Consider the following 20,812-nt stretch of genomic DNA (forward strand, 5'->3'; position numbering starts at 1 on the left):
AAGTCTGTACCGTAACAAAATGTGGAAAAAGTCAAGGGGTCTAAATACTATCTGAAGGTTTTCCTTAAAGTAATTTTTTAGAGTAGCTTACTAATGTTACTGTTCCCACTACAACAACAGAAGATACATGTAATTTTGCTCTTGAAACATTTAATTGAAACACTGTCGAATTCCATTCATTTCTATGGAGGACTGCTACTACTGGGGAGTGCCAATATGGCCTCTTAAATGCCAATATATAGCACAGCAATCAGGGTTATATACATAATTGGATAGAACCCTCAAGGTTATTTGCCTTCACTGGGTAGGTAGTCCTATCTATCTTATCTGTCTATCTATCCTTTTTTAGTAAAGGGTTATTTAATCTCGTCCAAAGAACCAAAAAGTGATGTATAGATCCCCAAATAACCTTTTTTTTCTAAGAGCATAAGCTATACAGTTGCTACATTGTAGCCAGTGGTGTAGTGGTACGGGTCATCAAAATTTGGCTTCAATAGGCTATTCACCAGGCTGAGTTTTTACAATCTGAAATCAATAAAGTCAAAAATCATGTTACACTGTGATATGATTTTAAAGAAACGGGCTAGACTGGACAGAAAGGGTGGGACATGTACTATTATTTATGGTTGAGCGTTTTTCGACGCTTCCCAAAAACACTGGGTTACGTCATGTGTTGGAACTTTGCTCCAATCAGGACTCGATCTGAACTAACGTCTATGGCTTTGAAGCGGGAGGGCTCAGCGTCTATGCTACCAACAATGACCGAGATTCAAAAACACCGGCAAAGCGACATCCACCAGCAAGCGGCCAACAGCCACCTGCAACAGACCCATCCTAGGGCTTCCTGAGAGAAGTTACTATTGTGGTTTAGTATTGGACAGTCTATGGGTTGATTAGATTAGCTAAGCAGAGAAGCCTGTATTGGCAAAAGGAGTGTCAGCAGCAAGACTAGGCGCTCTTGGAATAAAATAAAAAGAGGCGCCCAAATCTGTCCCTTCGGTGGACGGGATCCCCTCCCTGCGCTTCGAGCGCCACTCTCGCGGAGCTATCGCAACAATGGACCCAGGTCTCCACGGGGAGCTCACTCTGTGTGCCACATCTCAGTGGGTCAGTGGTGGATATGCCTCGTAACGTGTGTTCTTTCCCATGTTAACATCGTTCTCTGGTAGTGTTTCCTTCACTCGCGTTTGGTAAATCCAGAGGAATAGGACTGAAGATGCCTAGACGGAACAGGTACAATCTGGTGGACGATGTCGCGGATTCACGGGTCCCCCTCCATAACGAAGAGGCGTACCAACACGGGATACATTTTCAAGCTAAGGTGAAATGTGTATATATACATATTCTAGAATAAACAAGGCACTTTGATGTTTTCCCTGTATTCATTGTCTTTCCCATTGAGCGTCTTGAAACAGTTCTGCGCCGCGTTATATGTTGGTGTCCAACTTCAAAGGTCTCATTTGGGGTAGGACTAGCCGATCATTTCATTTGACATGGTTGCGTTATAAAACTCAGGACAGGTGCACGTTTGTGGTAACGACTTGATTTATTTCCAGTGATAATTTGTCAAATTTCCCCCACCCCCATATGTTGCAAATGTGCTTTCTAGGAGTAAGTTTTCCAAACCTTGCAAACATTCACATTTCCCTCCATCTCTGTAGCCTACTTTTACCAGAGGACTCAGTATTGACATTCTTACTCAAACTATTGTTAATGAATTAGTCAAAAGGTGGCAAAACAGAAAACACAGAACTTTATATACATTTAAGTTTGTAAAACACATATTACAAATCCTAATGTTTGAAGATTTGAGATGCATCCTACAAGATGCTTATAATAAAACACTACAAGTGTATATACCAGTATAATAACAGTCAAAATCAATAACTACTTATATAGTCTTAAACAATATTAGAAGGCTACATATAATTACTTATTGGTTGCAATTGGCTACTAGGCTATGCATAACCACTTACACAGGATAATTGCAGGGAGAGGTGTCATGCATTTTATAGTGTTATACATTTATCAGAACATGCTGTTGTATGTTTTGACATATGTTGAGTGTATTGTCCTATCTAGAACTGGGTTTTGTATAGCTGTCTTATCTATAACATATGTCTTGTGTGTGTTCAGTATGTGGGCAGTCTGGATGTTCCCAGGCCCAACAGTCGTATGGAGATCGTAGCAGCCATGAGGAGGATCAGGGTAAGACACACATCAACACTTTGCTTCTCTGCTGTTGATTGCTGTTGTTATTCTGAGAGCATCCACCCACTGCACAGATCGCATAAAAACCAACTTGTGTGACATGTGAACCTACAGTAATACTGTACATCCTCTCCAACAGCAGGACTGACATGCATTTATCCTCTCTCTCTCTCTCTCTCTCTCGTTCTCTCGCTCTCTCCCTCTCTCTCTCGTTCTCTCTCTCTCTCGTTTTCTCTCTCTCATTCTCTCGTTCTCTCGTTCTCTCTCTCATTCTCTCGTTCTCTCGTTCTCTCTCTCGTTCTCTCTCGTTCTCTCTCATACTCACTCACTCACTCACTCACTCACTCACTCACTCACTCACTCACTCACTCACTCACTCACTCACTCACTCACTCACTCACTCACTCACTCACTCACTCACTCACTCACTCACTCACTCACTCTCTCACTCTCTCACTCTCTCACACACACTTATAGAGATGCTGGAGAGGTGGTTGACATACGTGATGAAGCAGTCTATCCTTTTCTCTCTGCCTGCGTTTCTGTTTGTAGGCATTTTTCTATACAGCTGTTTGTTCCTTTGAGAATCAAATCAATTTTTATTGGTCACATACACGCGTTTAGCAGATGTTATTGTGGGTGTAGTGAAATGCTTGTGTTTCTAGCTCTGACAGTGCAGTAATATATAATAAGTAATAACTAACAATTTCACAACATATACCCAATACACACAAATCTAAGTACAGGAATGATGAATTAAGAATATATAAATACAGTGGCAAGAAAAAGTATGTGAACCCTTTGGAAATATCTGGATTTCTGCATAAATTGGTCATCAAATTTGATCTGATCTTCATCTAAGTCACAACAATAGACAAACATAGTGTGCTTAAACTAATAACACAGAAAGTATTGTATTTTTCTTGTTTATATCGAATACATCATTTAAACATTCACAGTGTAGGTTGGGAAAAGTATGTGAATCCCTATGCTAATGACTTCTCCAAAAGCTAATTGGAGTCAGGAGTCAGCTAACCTGGAGTCCAATCAATAAGACGAGATTGGAGATGTTTGTTAGAGCTGCCTTCCCCTACAAAAAACACTCACGAAATGTGAGTTTGCTATTCACAAGAAGCATTGCCTGATGTGAACCATGCCTCGAACAAAGAGATCTCAGAAGATCTAAGATTAAGAATTGTTGACTTGCATAAAGCTGGAAAGGGTTACAAAAGTATCTCTAAAAGCCTTGTTAAGACAAATTGTCTATAAATGGAGATTGTTCAGCACTGTTGCTACTCTCCCTAGGAGTGGCCGTCCTGCAAAAAAAAAATAAAAAAAAAATGTATGAAATTGTATGAAATGTATGCATTCACTACTGTAAGTCGCTCTGGATAAGAGCGTCTGCTAAATGACTAAAATGTAAATGTAAAATGCAAAGATGACTGCAAGAGCACAGCGCAGAATGCTCAATGAGGTTAAGAAGAATCCTAGAGTGTCAGCTAAAGACTTACAGAAATCTCTGGAACATGCTAACATCTCTGTTGACGAGTCTACGATACATAAAACACTAAACAAGATTGGTGTTCATGGGAGGACACCATGGAAGAAGCCACTGCTGTCCAAAAAAAACCATTGCTGCACGTCTGAAGTTTGCACAAATGTACCTAGATGTTCCACAGCGCTACTGGCAGAATATTCTGTGGACAGATGAAACTACAGTTGAGTTGTTTGGAAGGAGAAAAGGACACAGCACACCAACATCAAAACCTCATCCCAACTGTAAAGTATGTAAAGAATTCCCAGGTTTATCAAGACATTTTGCAGGAGAACGTCAGGCTATCTGTCCTCCAATTGAAGCTCAACAGAAGTTGGGTGATGCAACAGGACAAAACCCAAAACACAGAAGTAAATCAACAACAGAATCGCTTCAACAGAAGAAAATACACCTTCTGGAGTGGCCCAGTCAGAGTTCTGACCTCAACCCGATTGAGATGCTGTGGCATGACCTCAAGAGAAGTTCACACCAGACATCCCAAGAATATTGCTGAACTGAAACAGTTTTGTAAAGAGGAATGGTCCAAAATTCCTCCTGACCGTTGTGCAGGTCTGATCCGCAACTACAGAAAACATTTGGTTGAGGTTATTGCTGCCAAAGGAGGGTCAACCAGTTATTAAATCCATGGGGTCACATACTTTCCCCACCCTACACTGTGAATGTTTATACGGTTTGTTCAATAAAGGCATGAAAACATATAATTGTTTGTGTTATTAGTTTAGTCAGACTGTGTTTGTCTTGTTGTGACTTAGATAAAGATCAGATCAAATTTTATGACCACTTTATGCAGAAATCCAGGTATTTCCAAAGGGTTCACATACTTTTCTTGCCACTGAATATGGACGAGCAATGTCAGCGTGGCATAGACTCAGATACAGTAGAATAGAATACAGTTTATACATATGAGATGAGTAATGCAAGATTTGTCAACATTATTAAAGTGACTAGTGTTCCATTTATTAAAGTGGCCAGTGATTTCAAGTTTATGTATATAGGCAGCAGCCTCTAATATGCTGGTGATGGCTATTTAGCAGTCTGATGCCCTTGAGATAGAAGCTGTTTTTCAGTCTCTTGGTCCCAGCTTTGCTGCACCTGTACTGACCTCGCCTTATGGATGATAGCAGGGGGAACAGGCAGTGGCTCGGGTGGTTGTTGTCCTTGATGGTATTTTTGGCCTTCCTGTGACATCGGGGGCTATAGGTGTCCTGGAGGGAAGGTCGTTTACCCCCAGTGATGCGTTGGACAGACCGCACCATCCTCTGGAGAGCCCTGCAGTTGCAGGCAGTGCAGTTGCCATACCAGGCGGTGATACAGCCTGACAGGATGTTCTCCATTGTGTATCTGTAAAAGTTTGTGAGGGTTTTGGTGCCAAGCCAAATTTCATCAGCCTCCTGAGGTTTAAGAGTGCTGCTGTGCCTTCACCACGCTGTCTGTGTGGGTGGACCATTTCAGTTTGTCCGTGATGTGTACGCAGAGGAACTTAAAACTTTCCACCTTCTCCACTGCTGTCCCGTCGATGTGGATAGGGGGGTGCTCCCTCTGCTGTTTCCTGAAGTCCACGATCATCTCCTTTGTTTTGTTGACATTGAGTGAGAGGTTATTTTCCTGGCATCACACTCCCAGGGCCCTCATCTCCTCCTTGTAGGCTGTCTCGTCATTGTTGGTAATCAAGCCTACAACTGTTGTGTCATCTGCAAACTTGATGATTGAGTTGGAGGTGTGCTTGGCCACGCAGTCATGGGTGAACAGGTAGTACAGGAGGGGGCTGAGCACGCACCCTTGTGGGGCCCCAGTGTTGAGGATCAGCGAAGAGGTGTTGTTTCCTACCCTCACCACCTGGGGGCGGCCCGTCAGGAAGTCCAGGACCCAGTTCCACGAGATCTGTGCTCCATCCCTGTTATACACTAACTACAGCAGAGTAATACAGTGGCTATTAGTGTTGGGCCACAGCACACAGTGATTACAACACACAGTTATTACAACACACAGTGATTACAACACACAGTGATTACAACACACAATGCAAACACTGTGTGTCTGTGGCGTTCACAATGGCCTTTCAAAAGGTAGCTGTTTATGGGACAACTAAGCTCACCCTCTCATATGGGAATACTGTGACAGGCCGGGGATATGTGTATTCTGCTGAAATGCGAAGGGAGAGAGTGTAAGGGGAGAGAGATGTCATGCATACACACTACTGGGGGGTATCGTGAGTGTGAGATAGGAAGGTGTGTGTGGCGTTAACATTGCCGTGGATAGTGGCATGATTATTATTGTGCTCTGCTGAATCATTGCTGCCGTCATCGCTTAGCCTTACCCTTTCATTTGCCCAAGTTTTTTTTTCCAACAGGAAGACTTGTGTAAAGGTCTTAGAACGACACAGGTCAGAGCATGTAAAAAGTAACTGAGAGAGTGACTGAGTAACCGTGAGTCTGCCGGTAGGCTGAGACATGACAAGGCTCTTACTAAAGCCTGACTTAACACCATGCATGGAGCAGACCCAGTGGAAATAACAGACAGATTAGTGAGCAGCTCTGACTGAGCAAAAGACTGTTTCTTCTGTCTGTCAACATCTGTTGTTGTAGGTTTGAGTGTATTGTGTTTACAGTGAGCTTTCTTCAGCCGCCTTAGGAAGTAGAGTCGTTGTTGCGCCCTCTTGACAAGAGTGGTGGTGATGACAAGTCCTCTGTGATGTGGACGCCGAGCAACTTAAAACTTGTGACTCTCTCTACTACAGTCCCATTGATGTGGATCAGGGCATGTTCCCTCTACTTCCTGAAGTCAACAATCAACTCCTTTGTTTTGCTGACGTTGAGGGAGAGGTTGTTGGGAGAGGTTGTCTTTTCTTGGAGGTAGGGCTGGGACGTCTTGGAATGTGAGGTTATGGTAATTGGCCAGGCCAATGTACACGGTCACTGGCACATATCAGACTCAAAAGAAACACATACATTTTTTCTGCAACTTCACTATTACCATTACACTTCGTTATTATCAGTAGCATTTTATAATTATTATTCAAGATATTATTTACATTTTAGTCATTTAGCAGACGCTCTTATCCAGAGCGACTTACAGTAGTGAATGCATACATTTCATTTCATGCATTTAATTATTATTATTATTTTTTTTTTGTGCTGGCCCCCCGTGGGAATCGAACCCACAACCCTGGCGTTGCAAACACCATACTCTACCAACTGAGCCACAGGGAAGCTATTACCTCTAAATATTAGTTTAGTATACAAATTAAAATATGTCAGATTGGATAGAATTGTCAAATGTTTGTATTGACACAACTTAAAGCATAGGCCAGGGTTCCCCAACTGGTCGGCCCGCTGGCCGAATTTGGCCAGTGGGTGATTTTATTTGGGCCCCCAAGTTTTCTAATAATTGTTGGACATAAAAGACTGTAAGAACACCTGCAAATCAGCTCCAAGTGATTTTTATTTTGGAAACTGTTCCAAATTATTCCCACACATAATAGAGAGCTACTGTACAGAGCCTTCAGAAAGTATTCACACCTGTTGACGGTTTCCACATTTTGTTGTGTTACAGCCTGAATTTAAAATGGATTACATTGAGATTTGTTTTGTCACTGGCCTACACACAATACCCCATAATGTCAAAGTAGAATTATGTTTTTCAAAATGTTTACAAATTAAAAAAAAAAAAGAAAAGCTGTTCAATAAGTATTCAACCCCTTTGTTATGGCAAGCCTAAATAAGTTGAGTAGTAAAAATGTGTTTAAGTCACATAAGTTGCAAGGACTCACTCTGTGTTCCATTATAGTGTTTAACATGATTTTTGAATGACTACCTCATCTCTGTACACGACACATACAATTATCTGTAAGGTCCCTCAGTCAAACAGTGAATTTACACACAGATTCAACCACAAAAACCAGCGTGGTTTTCCAATACCTCGAAAAGAGGGTAGACGGGTAAAAATATAAAAAAGTCATTGACTATCCCATTGAGCATGGTGAAGTTATTAATTACACTTTAGATGGTGTATCAGTACACCGAGTCATTACAAAGATACAGGCGTACTTCCTAACTCAGTTGCCGGAGAGGAAGGGAACCGCTCAGGGATCACACCATTAGTTCAATGGTGACTTTAAAACAGTTCGAGTTTAATGGCTGTGATAGGAGAAAACTGAAGATGGATCAACAACATTGTAGTTACAATTTCAGAATGAAAAGAAGGAAGCATGTACAGAATAAAAATATTCCAAAACATACATCCTGTTTGCAACTAGGGACTAAAGCTTTAATCCAAAAAAAAATTGTCATGTCACATGCACAAAAACAGTGAAATGCCTTTCTTGCCAACTCAAAGCCCAACAACGCAATAATCAATAACAATGTATTACTAGAAAAAAAGAGATGTGAAATGCAAATTAAATAAGCAAGCATACTATATACAGCAAATATTAATAAAGTAAGTTCCAATACCATATTTACATGTGCAGGGATACTGGAGTGGTGGAGGTAGATATGTATAGGTGTAAGGTGACTAGGCAACAGGATATAAGATAAACAGAGTAGCAGCATCTTGCATGTGAGTGGGTGTGCGGGTGTGTCAGTATAAATGTATGTGCATATTATGTGTGAGTGAGCAAATGGAGTGAGTGTTTGTGTGTGTTGGAGTGATAGTGTGTAGGGCCCTGTGAGTGTGCATAGAGACAGTGCAAATACTGAAATCAAAGGTAAATAAAGATTCAAGGTGAACTCGGTCCATGTAGCTATTTTGTTAGCTATTTATCCATTTGGGGATAGAAGCTGTTCAAAGCAATTCACTTTTTGTCCTGAATACAAAGTCTTATGTTTGGGGCTAATCCAATACAACACATAACTGAGTACCACTCTTCATATTTTCAGGCATAGTGGTGGCTGCATCATGTTATGGGTATGCTTGTAATTGTTAAGGACTGGGTTGTTTTTCAGGATTAAAAAAATAAACGGAATGGAGCTAAACACAGGCAAAATCATAGAGGAAAACCTGGTTAAGTCTACTTTCCACCAGACACTGGGATATGAATTCACCTTTCAGCAGGACAATAACCTAAAACAGAAGGCCAAATCTACACTGGAGTTGGTTACCAAGTAGACTGTGAATGTTCCTCAGTGGCCAATTTAGTTTTTTAAAATTTAAATCTACTTGAAAATATATGGCAAGACCTGAAATTTGTTGTTTAGCAATGATCAACAACCAATTTGACAGAGCTTGAAGAATTAAAAAAAAAAATAATGGGCAAATATTGTACAATCCAGATGTGGAAAGCTCTTAGAGATTTACCCAGAAAGACTCAAAGCTGTAATCGCTGGCAAAGGTGCTTCTACAAAGTATTGACCCAGGGGTTGTGAATACTTATGTAAATAAGATATTTCAGTATTTAATTTTCAATACATTTTCAAAAATGTCTAAAAACATGTTTTCACTTTGTCATTAAGGGTTATTGTGTGTAGAAGGGTGAGAGAAACATCTATCTAATCCATTTTGAATTCAGGCTGTAACACAACTCAGGCACTGTATATGTGATCATTTACACATGTAACAAGGTTTACAATGATGTTTTTGTCAAATGTTATACCTCTTTGGGCTTCTTGCGGTCAATTTGCAGTCTACAAATGATTTGTAGTTATGTTCCAGTCCCCTGACCATTCACTCAAGAACAAAATCATGCTGCCGCTGAATCTAGTTGATGATCCCTGGCATAGGCTATCAGACTCAAAATAAACATCTGCAATTTCACTATTGCATTCCACTTCGTTACTGTTTTTTCCTTTTATTTCCCTTTTCATTCGTTGTCCATTTTGTTTAAATGTATGATACTGTTGTCTTGGGCTTATAAGGGCCTAGTTAAATTAAGGTTAAATAAACATAAAAAAAATAAAATAAGGAAAGGTCACAATTCTGTTTGTACACTTGTTAACATGGATATGCTTCTTAATAAAACCTATTTGAAACAAGCCATTACACTTCCTTATTATTAATGTTATTACTTATAAATATGAATCTACATATTAAGAAATGCCAGGCATTTTCGTATGCATGACGGAGCCAAAATAAAGATAGGCCTACCTTGTCCTTGTCTGTTGGCTTTCCTGAAAAAAAGAAAATAAATATGGATCCTATTTTGACGCACAAATCCATTCACATGAACTCTGTTTTTTTCCAGATTTTCCCGAAATATTCGCATAATGTCACAAATCCTGCTGCTGGGGCTGTTCTTCAAATAGAGGACGCCGTAATGAGATAAATAATGTAGCCTATGCTTCTGAAAACAAGCCTTTTACAAGAGTAAATCATGACAGGAGCGTTTTGATTGTTATTAAAGAGATGGAGTCCAGACAGGCTACTTTAGGAAACATTCTAAATGGACAGATAGATCTGTAGAGAGAATCAGCCAACTCACACACTCACACCCCCGTAAAAGGACCCATCATCAAAGCCACCAACGTATGTCAGACACATGCAAATATTTCTCATTTCCTTAAAACCCAACAGAAAACCTAGGCCTACCGTAGGCTTTCCGAAAGTCAGCTATAAGATAATGAATTGACAAGGAAAGTATGAAGGGGAGAGAGACAGCTATGCAATAGTATGAAATTAATAATAATAAAAATAGAAACAAATACACGCAGCATGTCCACAGCCTATTTATCGCCGTTGATGAATCTATAAATTAAGAACAGATTTCATATCAAACTATAACAGGCCAGGTTGGAGAGGATTGGTGCATTGTCCATTTGACACAACACTGGCTCGTTATAGGCCTCAAGAGACAGAACAGCCTTGTCGACTGCTGTTGAGACATTTATGAATAGTCAGACACATCCAAGACTGATTTATTGATTTACTAGCAAGCAATGAAAACGTGCATTGTATAAAACAAAGTCCAAACATCAAGTGTCATAGCCTATAATCTAGTGCTTCTACACCCCTGCACATCTAGAGGTTTAACTGCTGGAACATCAGATGACTCCTGGAAAGAGGAGGAGATGTGCAATGTTTAATAGACTGTTAGCAAAACAATTGTTTATAACCATTAGTGAATACTCCTACTATTAGGTAACGTTTATCTACTTGAAAATAAAGTTCATAATAAAACTTGTTTTTCCAAAGGCCTATTTAAACACTTTTGATCATTATTTTATTTTCATGACGGTCTTCATCCATAACCATAACACAGTTAAATGAAATTACAATCACAGCCTTAGTTGGAGGTTAGTGTATTGCAGGGGTTCTTAAACTTTTTCAGCCTGGGATCCAAATGAGAAATGTTGTGTTTTCCTGGGACCCAAGCTTATGAAAACATGCAAATACACGTAAATATCGGTACATTTCATTGCCCTTATGCCTAAAACAAATGCAATTTAGACAAAAACAAATAACAATGACATGAAATACCCATATAAATAGCTATTCATGTTTATTTTTTTCCCATTAAAAACACTCTTACATATCTGTCTAGGTTGGACCTGTTGCTGTTAAAATATAATAAATCATTTTCATTCTGAACTGGAATAAACTGATTGATCACATCACACAAATGTGTAACAGAACACACACACACACACACACACACAATTTTTGATAGTGCAACCCTAAGTAACAGTACAGATAAAATGATCAGGCCTACTGTACATCTTACTGTAGACATTATTGTTGAGGTGTGCAGCTGGTTGAAGTTTTCAACAAGCAGGTTTATTCTGGGCTGTTTTTTGACAGCGCAACACTGAGGTCATGCTCAACATGAGCAGTCCGTTTCTGTACTTCTGATTTTTTAAGTAAGCCAGAGTTGATAACCCTGACTCACATAGGTATGTGGTGCCAAACTGGACCAGAACATCTACTGCTTTCTCAGTCAGGCAGGAGACCACTTCCTGCTGTAGATGAACAACCCAGAACTGTGTGAGTGTGTTTGCCTCAAAAAGCATCTTGCTTCAATCAGTTTATTCCACTTCAGAATAAAAATGATTACTTGTATTTTAACAGCAACAGTTCCAACCTAGACTTGTTTTTAACAATCATTTCTAGAGTAAGATGTACAGTAGGCCTGATCATGTTTCACCTTCATCTGTACTGTTACTTAGGGTTCCACTAGCTAGCTAATGTTAGCTAGCTAGCTATTAGCTGTGTACAAGGGGATTGTTTGAAAGAGAAACTCACATCTACTACTATGAGAGATAGTACTCCCATATTTCTGCTTATCACCTGTTATAAAATGACAACAATGCCTTGCTAGCTGACTTTCTTTTCCACTGTGGAAGCACTGTTTCCTGAAGCATTGTGCCCTGTTCTGAAAGAACTCCCTGGGTTCACCGTCATACTGTGGATGTTTGGTCAGGACGTGTCGTTTTAATGTGTTCGTTTTGAGACTCATTACTAATCACTTCGTGGATGCTCCTCGTTATTTCTCAAAGTTTGTATGAAACCAGGAGAGAGAAACTCATTGCTGTATTTGCGTTTCATGACGATGCTCTCAGTCAGAACTTGTGGCTAGCTTGAGTCATTCGATGACAGCGGTGAGGGATGGCGAGTGGGGATGGCGAGTGGGAGTGACAGGACAGTGGCCGACAGCGCATCACCTGCTGCTGAATGACAGCCTGCAGCGTGTGGGTCACGGAGTGATCTTCATGAAAACTGCAGAAAAACATCCGGTTAACCACGAAGCACACGCACATCTCCCTCCCAATCGCAGCTGCCAAACGGAGGAGAGACACGGCTGCTGAACGGAGAGGTTGCAGTTGCACTTGGCCAAATCAATTCCAGTAATTCATGAAATATTTATAAATTTACTCTGACCCTCTTTAAGTTTAGTCTTGAGCTCTCTGTTGCGTCTGTCTGTCCGTCCGTCTGTCTCTTTCTGTATGTATGTCTGTATATAGCCTCGCTACTGTTATTTTTTACTTTTTTATTTTTATTCTTTACTTATCTATTGTTTACCTAATACCTATTTTTTACTTAAAAACTGCACCGTTGGTTAAGGGTTTGTAAGTATGCATTTCACTGTAAGGTTGTTGCACACCTGTTGTATTCGGTGCATGTGACAAACTTTGATTTGATTTGTCCAGAAATCTCTGTGTGCCTTCTCTCTCTCTGATCTCTCTCTCTCACACACACACATTTTCTCTCTGTCTGAAGTTTTATTTTATTTACAGCAAAACTTTGTTTAGTCTCCAACTAGAATAGTAGGTTAGTGGGTGGCGCTGGCTCTGTTTAAGGGGTGGGTGTGGACAGAGTAGTGAATGTTATGAGATTTGGTGTCTGTAATATTAGGTTAGTGGGTGGTGGTGTGTTGACATTGTGGGGTGTGTAAGAGAGAATGTGTGTGTGTGTGTGTCATTAGAGGCACCCCGCTGGCTGCCTCTGTCGAGTGGGTAAATGAGCTCTCTGGAGGACTGGAGGGGAAACAGCAGAGATATTTTTGGCCTGCTAAATCAGCACACAAAATATGGGTCTCTGGAATGGGAAAGCTCCGTGTGTGTGTATGTGTGAGAGAGAGGTGCTCTCTACTATTCTAGCTAGTGCCCAGTCTGCTTTATGGTATAGTCTGCTTATCAATCTGCTTCGGGGAGAGGTCAAGTATAAAAGGCCACAATAAATTGTCAATTGGCTATGCACTCATGTTCTTATGTTGATGAAACGAGAAATAAACCCTGGCCCAGCTAAAAATGTCTGTCTACTCTTTCTTTCTTTCTCTCCATTGTAAATCCCCCATAGAAATCCCCCTCTTTTCGCCCTCATCTCTATCCCTCTCTCCTCACTTGTCAATTCTCTCCTTCCTCTCATCTTTCCTCCCTGGCGCTTTAAGCATCACCTCCACACTCACCTCGACCTTGATCGCACGGAGCCACCGGAGTGAGCTAAACTAAACTAATGTTAAACCATCTGCAAAAACACTCACTCCCTCGAGCTCCCTGAAGTGAACTTAAACCAGTGTTCAAACGAGTGCAAACACAAACTATCCCAAAGCCCCCTGACTGGAGGACGGTTCACTGCTAAAGTACAGAAACTAGGCAGGAAAGGGAGAAATGCAGGCAGGCAGAGCAGGGAGACAGGCAGACAGGGCAGGGAGATATGTAGGCAGGGAGACAGGCAGGTAGGCAGGGCAGAGAGACGGGCAGGCAGGGAGACAGACAGGCAGGGCAGGGAGACAGGCAGGGAGACGACCAGACAGAGCAGGGAGACGGGCAGGCAGGCAGGCAGGGCAGGGAGCAGTAGAGGTGCGTGGGTAAAATCACTGAGCAAGCCAAGCCAGTAAAAAAGCCATATTACAACCTATGTTGTGATAATTGCATTGTTTGCTCTATAACACTGCCTCTGGTCACGACAGATTGGATGCTAAGCTGGCTAAAGAAGTGGTTGATTTTATTATCACACCTCTTGCCCACATTGTCAATCTATGATTTGCTAAGGGCATTGTGCCCTATTAACTGCAAAGGACCAACATTGTTCCAATTTATAAAGCTGATTATACAGCAAAGTTGACAAATTACAGACCAATATCAATTTTGCTGGTTATCTCAAACATTTTAGAGAAGCTTGCATGTAACAGATTAATCAATTATCTTAACAAGGAAAGTTTGTTATACAAACATCAGTATTGCTTCAGAAAATCTCACTCTACCTACATGGCTGTTACTTACTTAATTGACGAAATACATAAGTCAAATGATCGCAAATATCATACATTGGGTCTTTTTTTGAATCAAAAGCATTTGATACTGTTGATCATAATATTTTATTACAAAAAGGTGAAATTATGGGAGTGACTGAACAATCTCTGCTTTGGTTCTCCAGCTATCTAAAGGATAAAAAGCAATATGTGACTTTCAAAGGAATAGATTCCCCCCTCTGGAAATTAAGTATGGTGTGCTGCAGGGATCAATACTTGGACCACTATTATTTTTTATTTATATAAATGATTTGCTCAATGCATCCAAAGTGCTCTCCCAGATATTATTTGCTGATGATACAGGTGTGTTTTACTCTCACAAAAATGTAAATTACTTTATTAATGTTGTTAATGATGAACTATGTAATATCTCAAAGTGGTTTAAAATGAACAAATTGTCACTGAATCCAAATAAAATAAATACAATACAGATTATATAGGGGTCCATATTGATAATATACCTGTTGATCATGCATGTACATTCTGATTTCCTGGTGTTCTGATTGATGATGAATTGTCATGGAAACCACACATAAAGACAACCTGTAAGATCGCCAAAAATACTGGGATACTTGGCAAAATGTGATGTGTCCTAAACAGAAGCTCTGCTCTCCATCTCTATTACACAATGATCTTCCCATTCATCAGTTACTGTAACATTATATGGGCCAGCACACACCATACCAAACTACTATCAACCTATCACCAGCAGAAAAGCTCTGTAAGAATGTCATCTGCTGGTTTTAGAGACCATTCAGCACCACTTTTCAAAAAATGAAGACTCCTGAATATTTATCAAATTAATTGTTTTCAAGTAGCTCAATTTGTTTATGGCACTTTAAATCACTTAATACCCTCTTTCTTCAAAAACGATTTTACAGCCATAACTACTCAACAAGAAACAGCTACGCCACTCATATTCAAGAACAACTAATTCTCAATTCCCGAATTACCTATAGAGGCCATATGATCTGGAACTCATTCCTGCCTGATTTTTACCAAGCTATTCCTGTCGTTGTTTAAACATTTTTAAGAGGCACTTACTGTCCATCACAGTTCTACACCCCTAGTAGCATGACTTTCTGTTTAGATTTTCTATACCTTTATCTCTTTTGTGTCAAATTTTTTATTTTATCGTTTTTGTCCACACTGCTGAATACTGTTGTTTTTTTACTGTTACAAACTGTCTTTCTTTTTGTACTGATTTCTGTCTGTGTGCGCAAGTAGAACAAAAAATGTTGACTCACCCTACTTGTAGACTAGTTGATTGCCAATGCCATCCTCCTCTCTTTCATGTTGGCAAAAAGGTCTATGGCTCTGTCATACAGTACACTTAGTTTTTGTTGTTATAGGCTACCTAGATAAAATGCTTGCTAGTCTGACTTCTTTGCATAGGCAACAATGAACCAGCTAAGTTAGCTTACGACCTAGTTAATTTGAGCCTACTAGGCTACATCTAGGCTACATATTAAAATCAAATGTATTTATATAGCTCTTCTTACATCAGCTGATATCTCAAAGTGCTGTACAGAAACCTAGCCTAAAACCCCAAACAGCAAGCAATGCAGGTGTAGAAGCACGGTGGCTAGGAAAAACTCCCTAGAAGGCCAAAACCTAGGAAGAAACCTAGAGAGGAACCAGGCTATGAGGGGTGGCCAGTCCTCTTCTGGCTGTGCCAGGTGGAGATTATAACAGAACATGGCCAAGATGTTCAAATGTTCATAAATGACCAGCATGGTCAAATAATAATAATCACAGTAGTTGTCGAGGGTGCAACAGGTCAGCACCTCAGGAGTAAATGTCAGTTGGCTTTTCATAGCCGATCATTGAGAGTATCTCTACCGCTCCTGCTGTCTCTAGAGAGTTGAAAACAGCAGGTCTGGGACAGGTAGCACGTCCGGTGAACAGGTCAGGGTTCCATAGCCGCAGGCAGAACAGTTGAAACTGGAGCAGCAGCACGGCCAGGTGGCTTGGGGACAGCAAGGAGTCATCATGCCAGGTAGTCCTGAGGCATGGTCTTAGGGTTCAGGTCCCCCGAGAGAGAGAAAGAAAGAAAGAAAGAAATAGAGAATTAGAGAGAGCATACTTAAATTCACACAGGACACCGGAGAAATACTCCAGATATAACAGACTGACCCTAGCCCCCCGACACATAAACTACTGCAGCATAAATAATGGAGGCTGAGACAGGAGGGGTCAGGAGACACTGTGGCCCCGTCCGATGATACCCCCGGACAGGGCCAAACAGGCAGGATATAACCCAACCCACTTTGCCAAAACTCAGCCCCCACACCACTAGAGGGATATCTTCAACCACCAACTTACCATCCTCAGACAAGGCCGAGTATAGCCCACAAAGAGCTCTGCCACGGCACAACCCAAGGGGGGGCGCCAACCCAGACAGGAAGACCACGTCAGTGACTCAACCCACTCAAGTGATGCACCCCTCCTAGGTACGGCATGGAAGAGCACCAGTAAGCCAGTGACTCGGCCCCTGTAATAGGGTTAGAGGCAGAGAATCCCAGTGGAGAGAGGGGAACCGGCCAGGCAGAGACAGCAAGGTAGTTCGTTGCTCCAGTGCCTTTCACCTTCACACTCCTGGGCCAGACTACACTCAATCATAGGACCTACTGAAGAGATTAATCTTCAATAAAGACGTAAATGTTGAGAGCGAGTCTGCGTCTCTCACAGGGGTAGGCAGACCATTCCATAAAAATGGAGCTCTATAGGAGAAAGCCCTGCCTCCAGCTGTTTGCTTAGAAATTCTAGGGACAATTAGGAGGCCTGTGTCTTGTGACTGTAGCATACGTGTAGGTATGTACGGCAGGACCAAATCGGAAAGATAGGTAGGAGCAAGCCCATGTAATGCTTTGTAGGTTAGCAGTAAAACCTTGAAATCAGCCCTTGCCTTAACAGGAAGCCAGTGTAGGGAGGCTAGCACTGGAGTAATATGATCAAATTTTGGGGTTCTAGTCAGGATTCTAGCAGCCGTATTTAGCACTAACTGAAGTTTATTTAGTGCTTTATCCGGGTAGCTGGAAAGTAGAGCATTGCAGTAGTCTAACCTAGAAGAAACAAAAGCATGGATTAATTTTTCTGCATCAATTTTGGACAGAAAATTTCTGATCTTTGCAATGTTACGCAGATGGAAAAAAGCTGTCCTTGAAACAATCTTGATATGTTCGTCAAAAGAGAGATCAGGGTCCAGAGTAACGCCGAGGTCCTTCACAGTTCTATTTGAGTCGACTGTACAACCATCAAGATTAATTGTCAGATTCAACAGAAGATCTCTTTGTTTCTTGGGACCTAGAACAAGCATCTCTATTTTGTCTGAGTTTAAAAGTAGAACGTTTGCAGCCATCCACTTCCTTATGTCTGAAACACAGGCTTCCAGCGAGGGCAATTTTGGGGCTTCACCATGTTTCATTGAAATGTACAGCTATGTGTCATCCGCATACCAGTTAAAGTTAACATTATGTTTTCGAATGACATCCCCAAGAGGTCAAATATATAGTGAAAACAATAGTGGTCCTAAAACGGAACCTTGAGGAACACCGAAATGTACAGTTGATTTGGCAGAGGACAAACCATTCACAGAGACAAACATATCTTTCCGACAGATAAGATCTAAACCAGGCCAGAACTTGTCCGGGTAGACCAATTTGAGTTTCCAATCTCTCCAAAAGAATGTGGTGATCAATGGTATCAAAAGCAGCACTAAGGTCTAGGAGCACAAGGACAGATGCAGAGCCTCGGTCTGACGCCATTAAAAGGTAATTTACCACCTTCATAAGTGCAGTCTCAGTGCTATGATGGGGTCTAAAACCAGACTGAAGCATTTCGGAAACATTGTTTGTCTTCAGGAAGGCAGTGAGTTGCTGCGCAACAGCTTTTTCAATTTTTTTGGAGAGGAATGGGAGATTCGATATAGGCTGATAGTTTAAAAAATATATATTTCTGGGTCAAGGTTTGGCTTTTTCAAGAGAGGCTTTATTACTGCCACTTTTAGTGAGTTTGGTAGACATCCGGTGGATAGAGAGCCGTTTATTATGTTCAACATAGGAGGGCCAAGCACAGGAAGCAGCTCTTTCAGTAGTTTAGTTGGAATAGGGTCCAGTATGCAGCTTGACGGTTTGGAGGCCATGATTATTTTCATCATTGTGTCAAGAGATATAGTACTAAAACACTTGAGTGTCTCCCTTGATCCTAGGTCCTGACAGAGTTGTGCAGACTCAGGATAACTGAGCTTTGGAGGAATACGCAGATTTAAAGAGGAGTCCATAATTTGCTTTCTAATGATCATGATCTTTTCCTCAAAGAAGTTCATGAATTTATTACTGCTGAAGTGAAAGCCATCCTCTCTTGGGGAATGCTGCTTTTTAGTTAGCTTTGCGACAGTATACAAAAATACATTTCGGATTGTTATTTTTTTCCTCAATTAGGTTGGAAAAATAGGATGATCGAGCAGCAGTGAGGGCTCTTCGATACTGCACGGTACTGTCTTTCCAAGCTAGTCGGAAGACTTCCAGTTTGGTGTGGCGCCATTTCCGTTCCAATTTTCTGGAAGCTTGCTTCAGAGCTTGGGTATTTTCTGTATACCAGGGAGCTAGTTTCTTATGACAAATGTTTTTAGTTTTTAGGGGTGCAACTGCATCTAGGGTATTGCGCAAGGTTAAATTGAGTTCCTCAGTTAGGTGGCTAACTGATTTTTGTCCTCTGATGTCCTTGGGTAGGCAGAGGGAGTCTGGAAGGGCATCAAGGAATCTTTGGGTTGTCTGAGAATTTATGGCAGGACTTTTGATGCTCCTTGGTTGGGGTCTGAGCAGATTATTTGTTGCGATTGCAAACGTAATAAAATGGTGGTCCGATAGTCCAGGATTATGAGGAAAAATATTTAGATCCACAACATTTATTCCATGGGACAAAACTAGGTCCAGAGTATGACTGTGGCAGTGAGTAGGTCCGGAGACATGTTGGACAAAACCCACTGAGTCGATGATGGCTCCGAAAGCCTTTTGGAGTGGGTCTGTGGACTTTTCCATGTGAATATTAAAGTCACCAAAAATTAGAATATTATCTGCTATGACTACAAGGTCCGATAGGAATTCAGGGAACTCAGTGAGGAACGCTGCATATGGCCCAGGAGGCCTGTAAACAGTAGCTATAAAAAGTGATTGAGTAGGCTGCATAGATTTCATGACTAGAAGCTCAAAATACGATAACGTCGTTTATCTTTTGGTAAATTGAAATTTGCTATTGTAAATGTTATCAACACCTCCGCCTTTGCGGGATCTGCTGGGGATATGGTCACTAGTGTAACCAGGAGGTGAGGCCTCATTTAACACAGTAAATTCATCAGGCTTAAGCCATGTTTCAGTCAGGCCAATCAGATCAAGATTATGATCAGTGATTAGTTCATTGACTATAACTGCCTTGGAAGTGAGGGATCTAACATTAAGTAGCTCTATTTTGAGATGTGAGGTATCACGATCTTGTTCAATAATGGCAGGAATGGAGGAGGTCTTTATTCTAGTGAGATTGCTAAGGCGAACACCGCCATGTTTAGTTTTGCCCAACCTAGGTCGAGGCACAGACACAGTCTCAATGGGGATAGCTGAGCTGACTACACTGACTGCGCTAGTGGCAGACTCCACTAAGCTGGCAGGCTGGCTAACAGCCTGCTGCCTGGCCTGCACCCTATTTCATTGTGGAGCTAAGGGAGTTAGAGCCCTGTCTATGTTCGTAGATAAGATGAGAGCACTCCTCCAGCTAGGATGGCGTCTGTCACTCCTCAGCAGGCCAGGCTTGGTCCTGTTTGTGGGTGAGTCCCAGAAAGAGGGCCAATTATCTACAAATTCAATTTTTTGGGAGGGGCAGAAAATAGTTTTCAACCAGCGATTGAGTTGTGAGACTCTGCTGTAGAGCTCATCACTCCCCCTAACTGGGAGGGGGCCAGAGACAATTACTCGATGCCGACACATCTTTCTAGCTGATTTACACGCTGAAGCTATGTTGCGCTTGGTGACCTCTGACTGTTTCATCCTAACATCGTTGGTGCCGACGTGGATAACAATATCCCTATACTCTCTACAATCGCCAGTTTTAGCTTTAGCCAGCACCATCTTCAGATTAACCTTAACGTCGGTAGCCCTGCCCCCTGGTAAACAGTGTATGATCGCTGGATGATTTGTTTTAAGTCTAATACTGCGGGTAATGGAGTCGCCAATGACTAGGGTTTTCAATTTGTCAGAGCTAATGGTGAGAGGCTTCGGCGTCTCAGACCCCACAACGGGAGGAGTAGAGACCAGAGAAGTCTCGGCCTCCGACTCAGACTCGCTTAATGGGGAGAACCGGTTGAAAGTTTC

The 20,812-nt window shown here is 41.4% G+C and overlaps 1 protein-coding gene across 1 annotated transcript in view; it reads left to right on the forward strand.

The window, feature by feature from the left end:
* The first annotated feature begins 264 nt into the window (after positions 1 to 264).
* The window catches only part of si:dkey-34e4.1 (carboxyl-terminal PDZ ligand of neuronal nitric oxide synthase protein), a 183,845-nt gene continuing 163,297 nt past the window's right edge, over positions 265 to 20,812 (forward strand). The window contains exons 1-2 of the mRNA XM_014140244.3: positions 265 to 1,321; positions 2,137 to 2,208. Coding sequence (XP_013995719.3) covers positions 1,217 to 1,321; positions 2,137 to 2,208 — 177 coding nt within the window. The 5' untranslated portion in view covers positions 265 to 1,216. The remainder of the gene's footprint in view (positions 1,322 to 2,136; positions 2,209 to 20,812) is intronic.

Source organism: Salmo salar, chromosome 01 (assembly GCF_965601325.2).
Source record: "Salmo salar chromosome 01, fSalSal1, whole genome shotgun sequence".
NCBI lineage: Eukaryota > Metazoa > Chordata > Actinopteri > Salmoniformes > Salmonidae > Salmo > Salmo salar.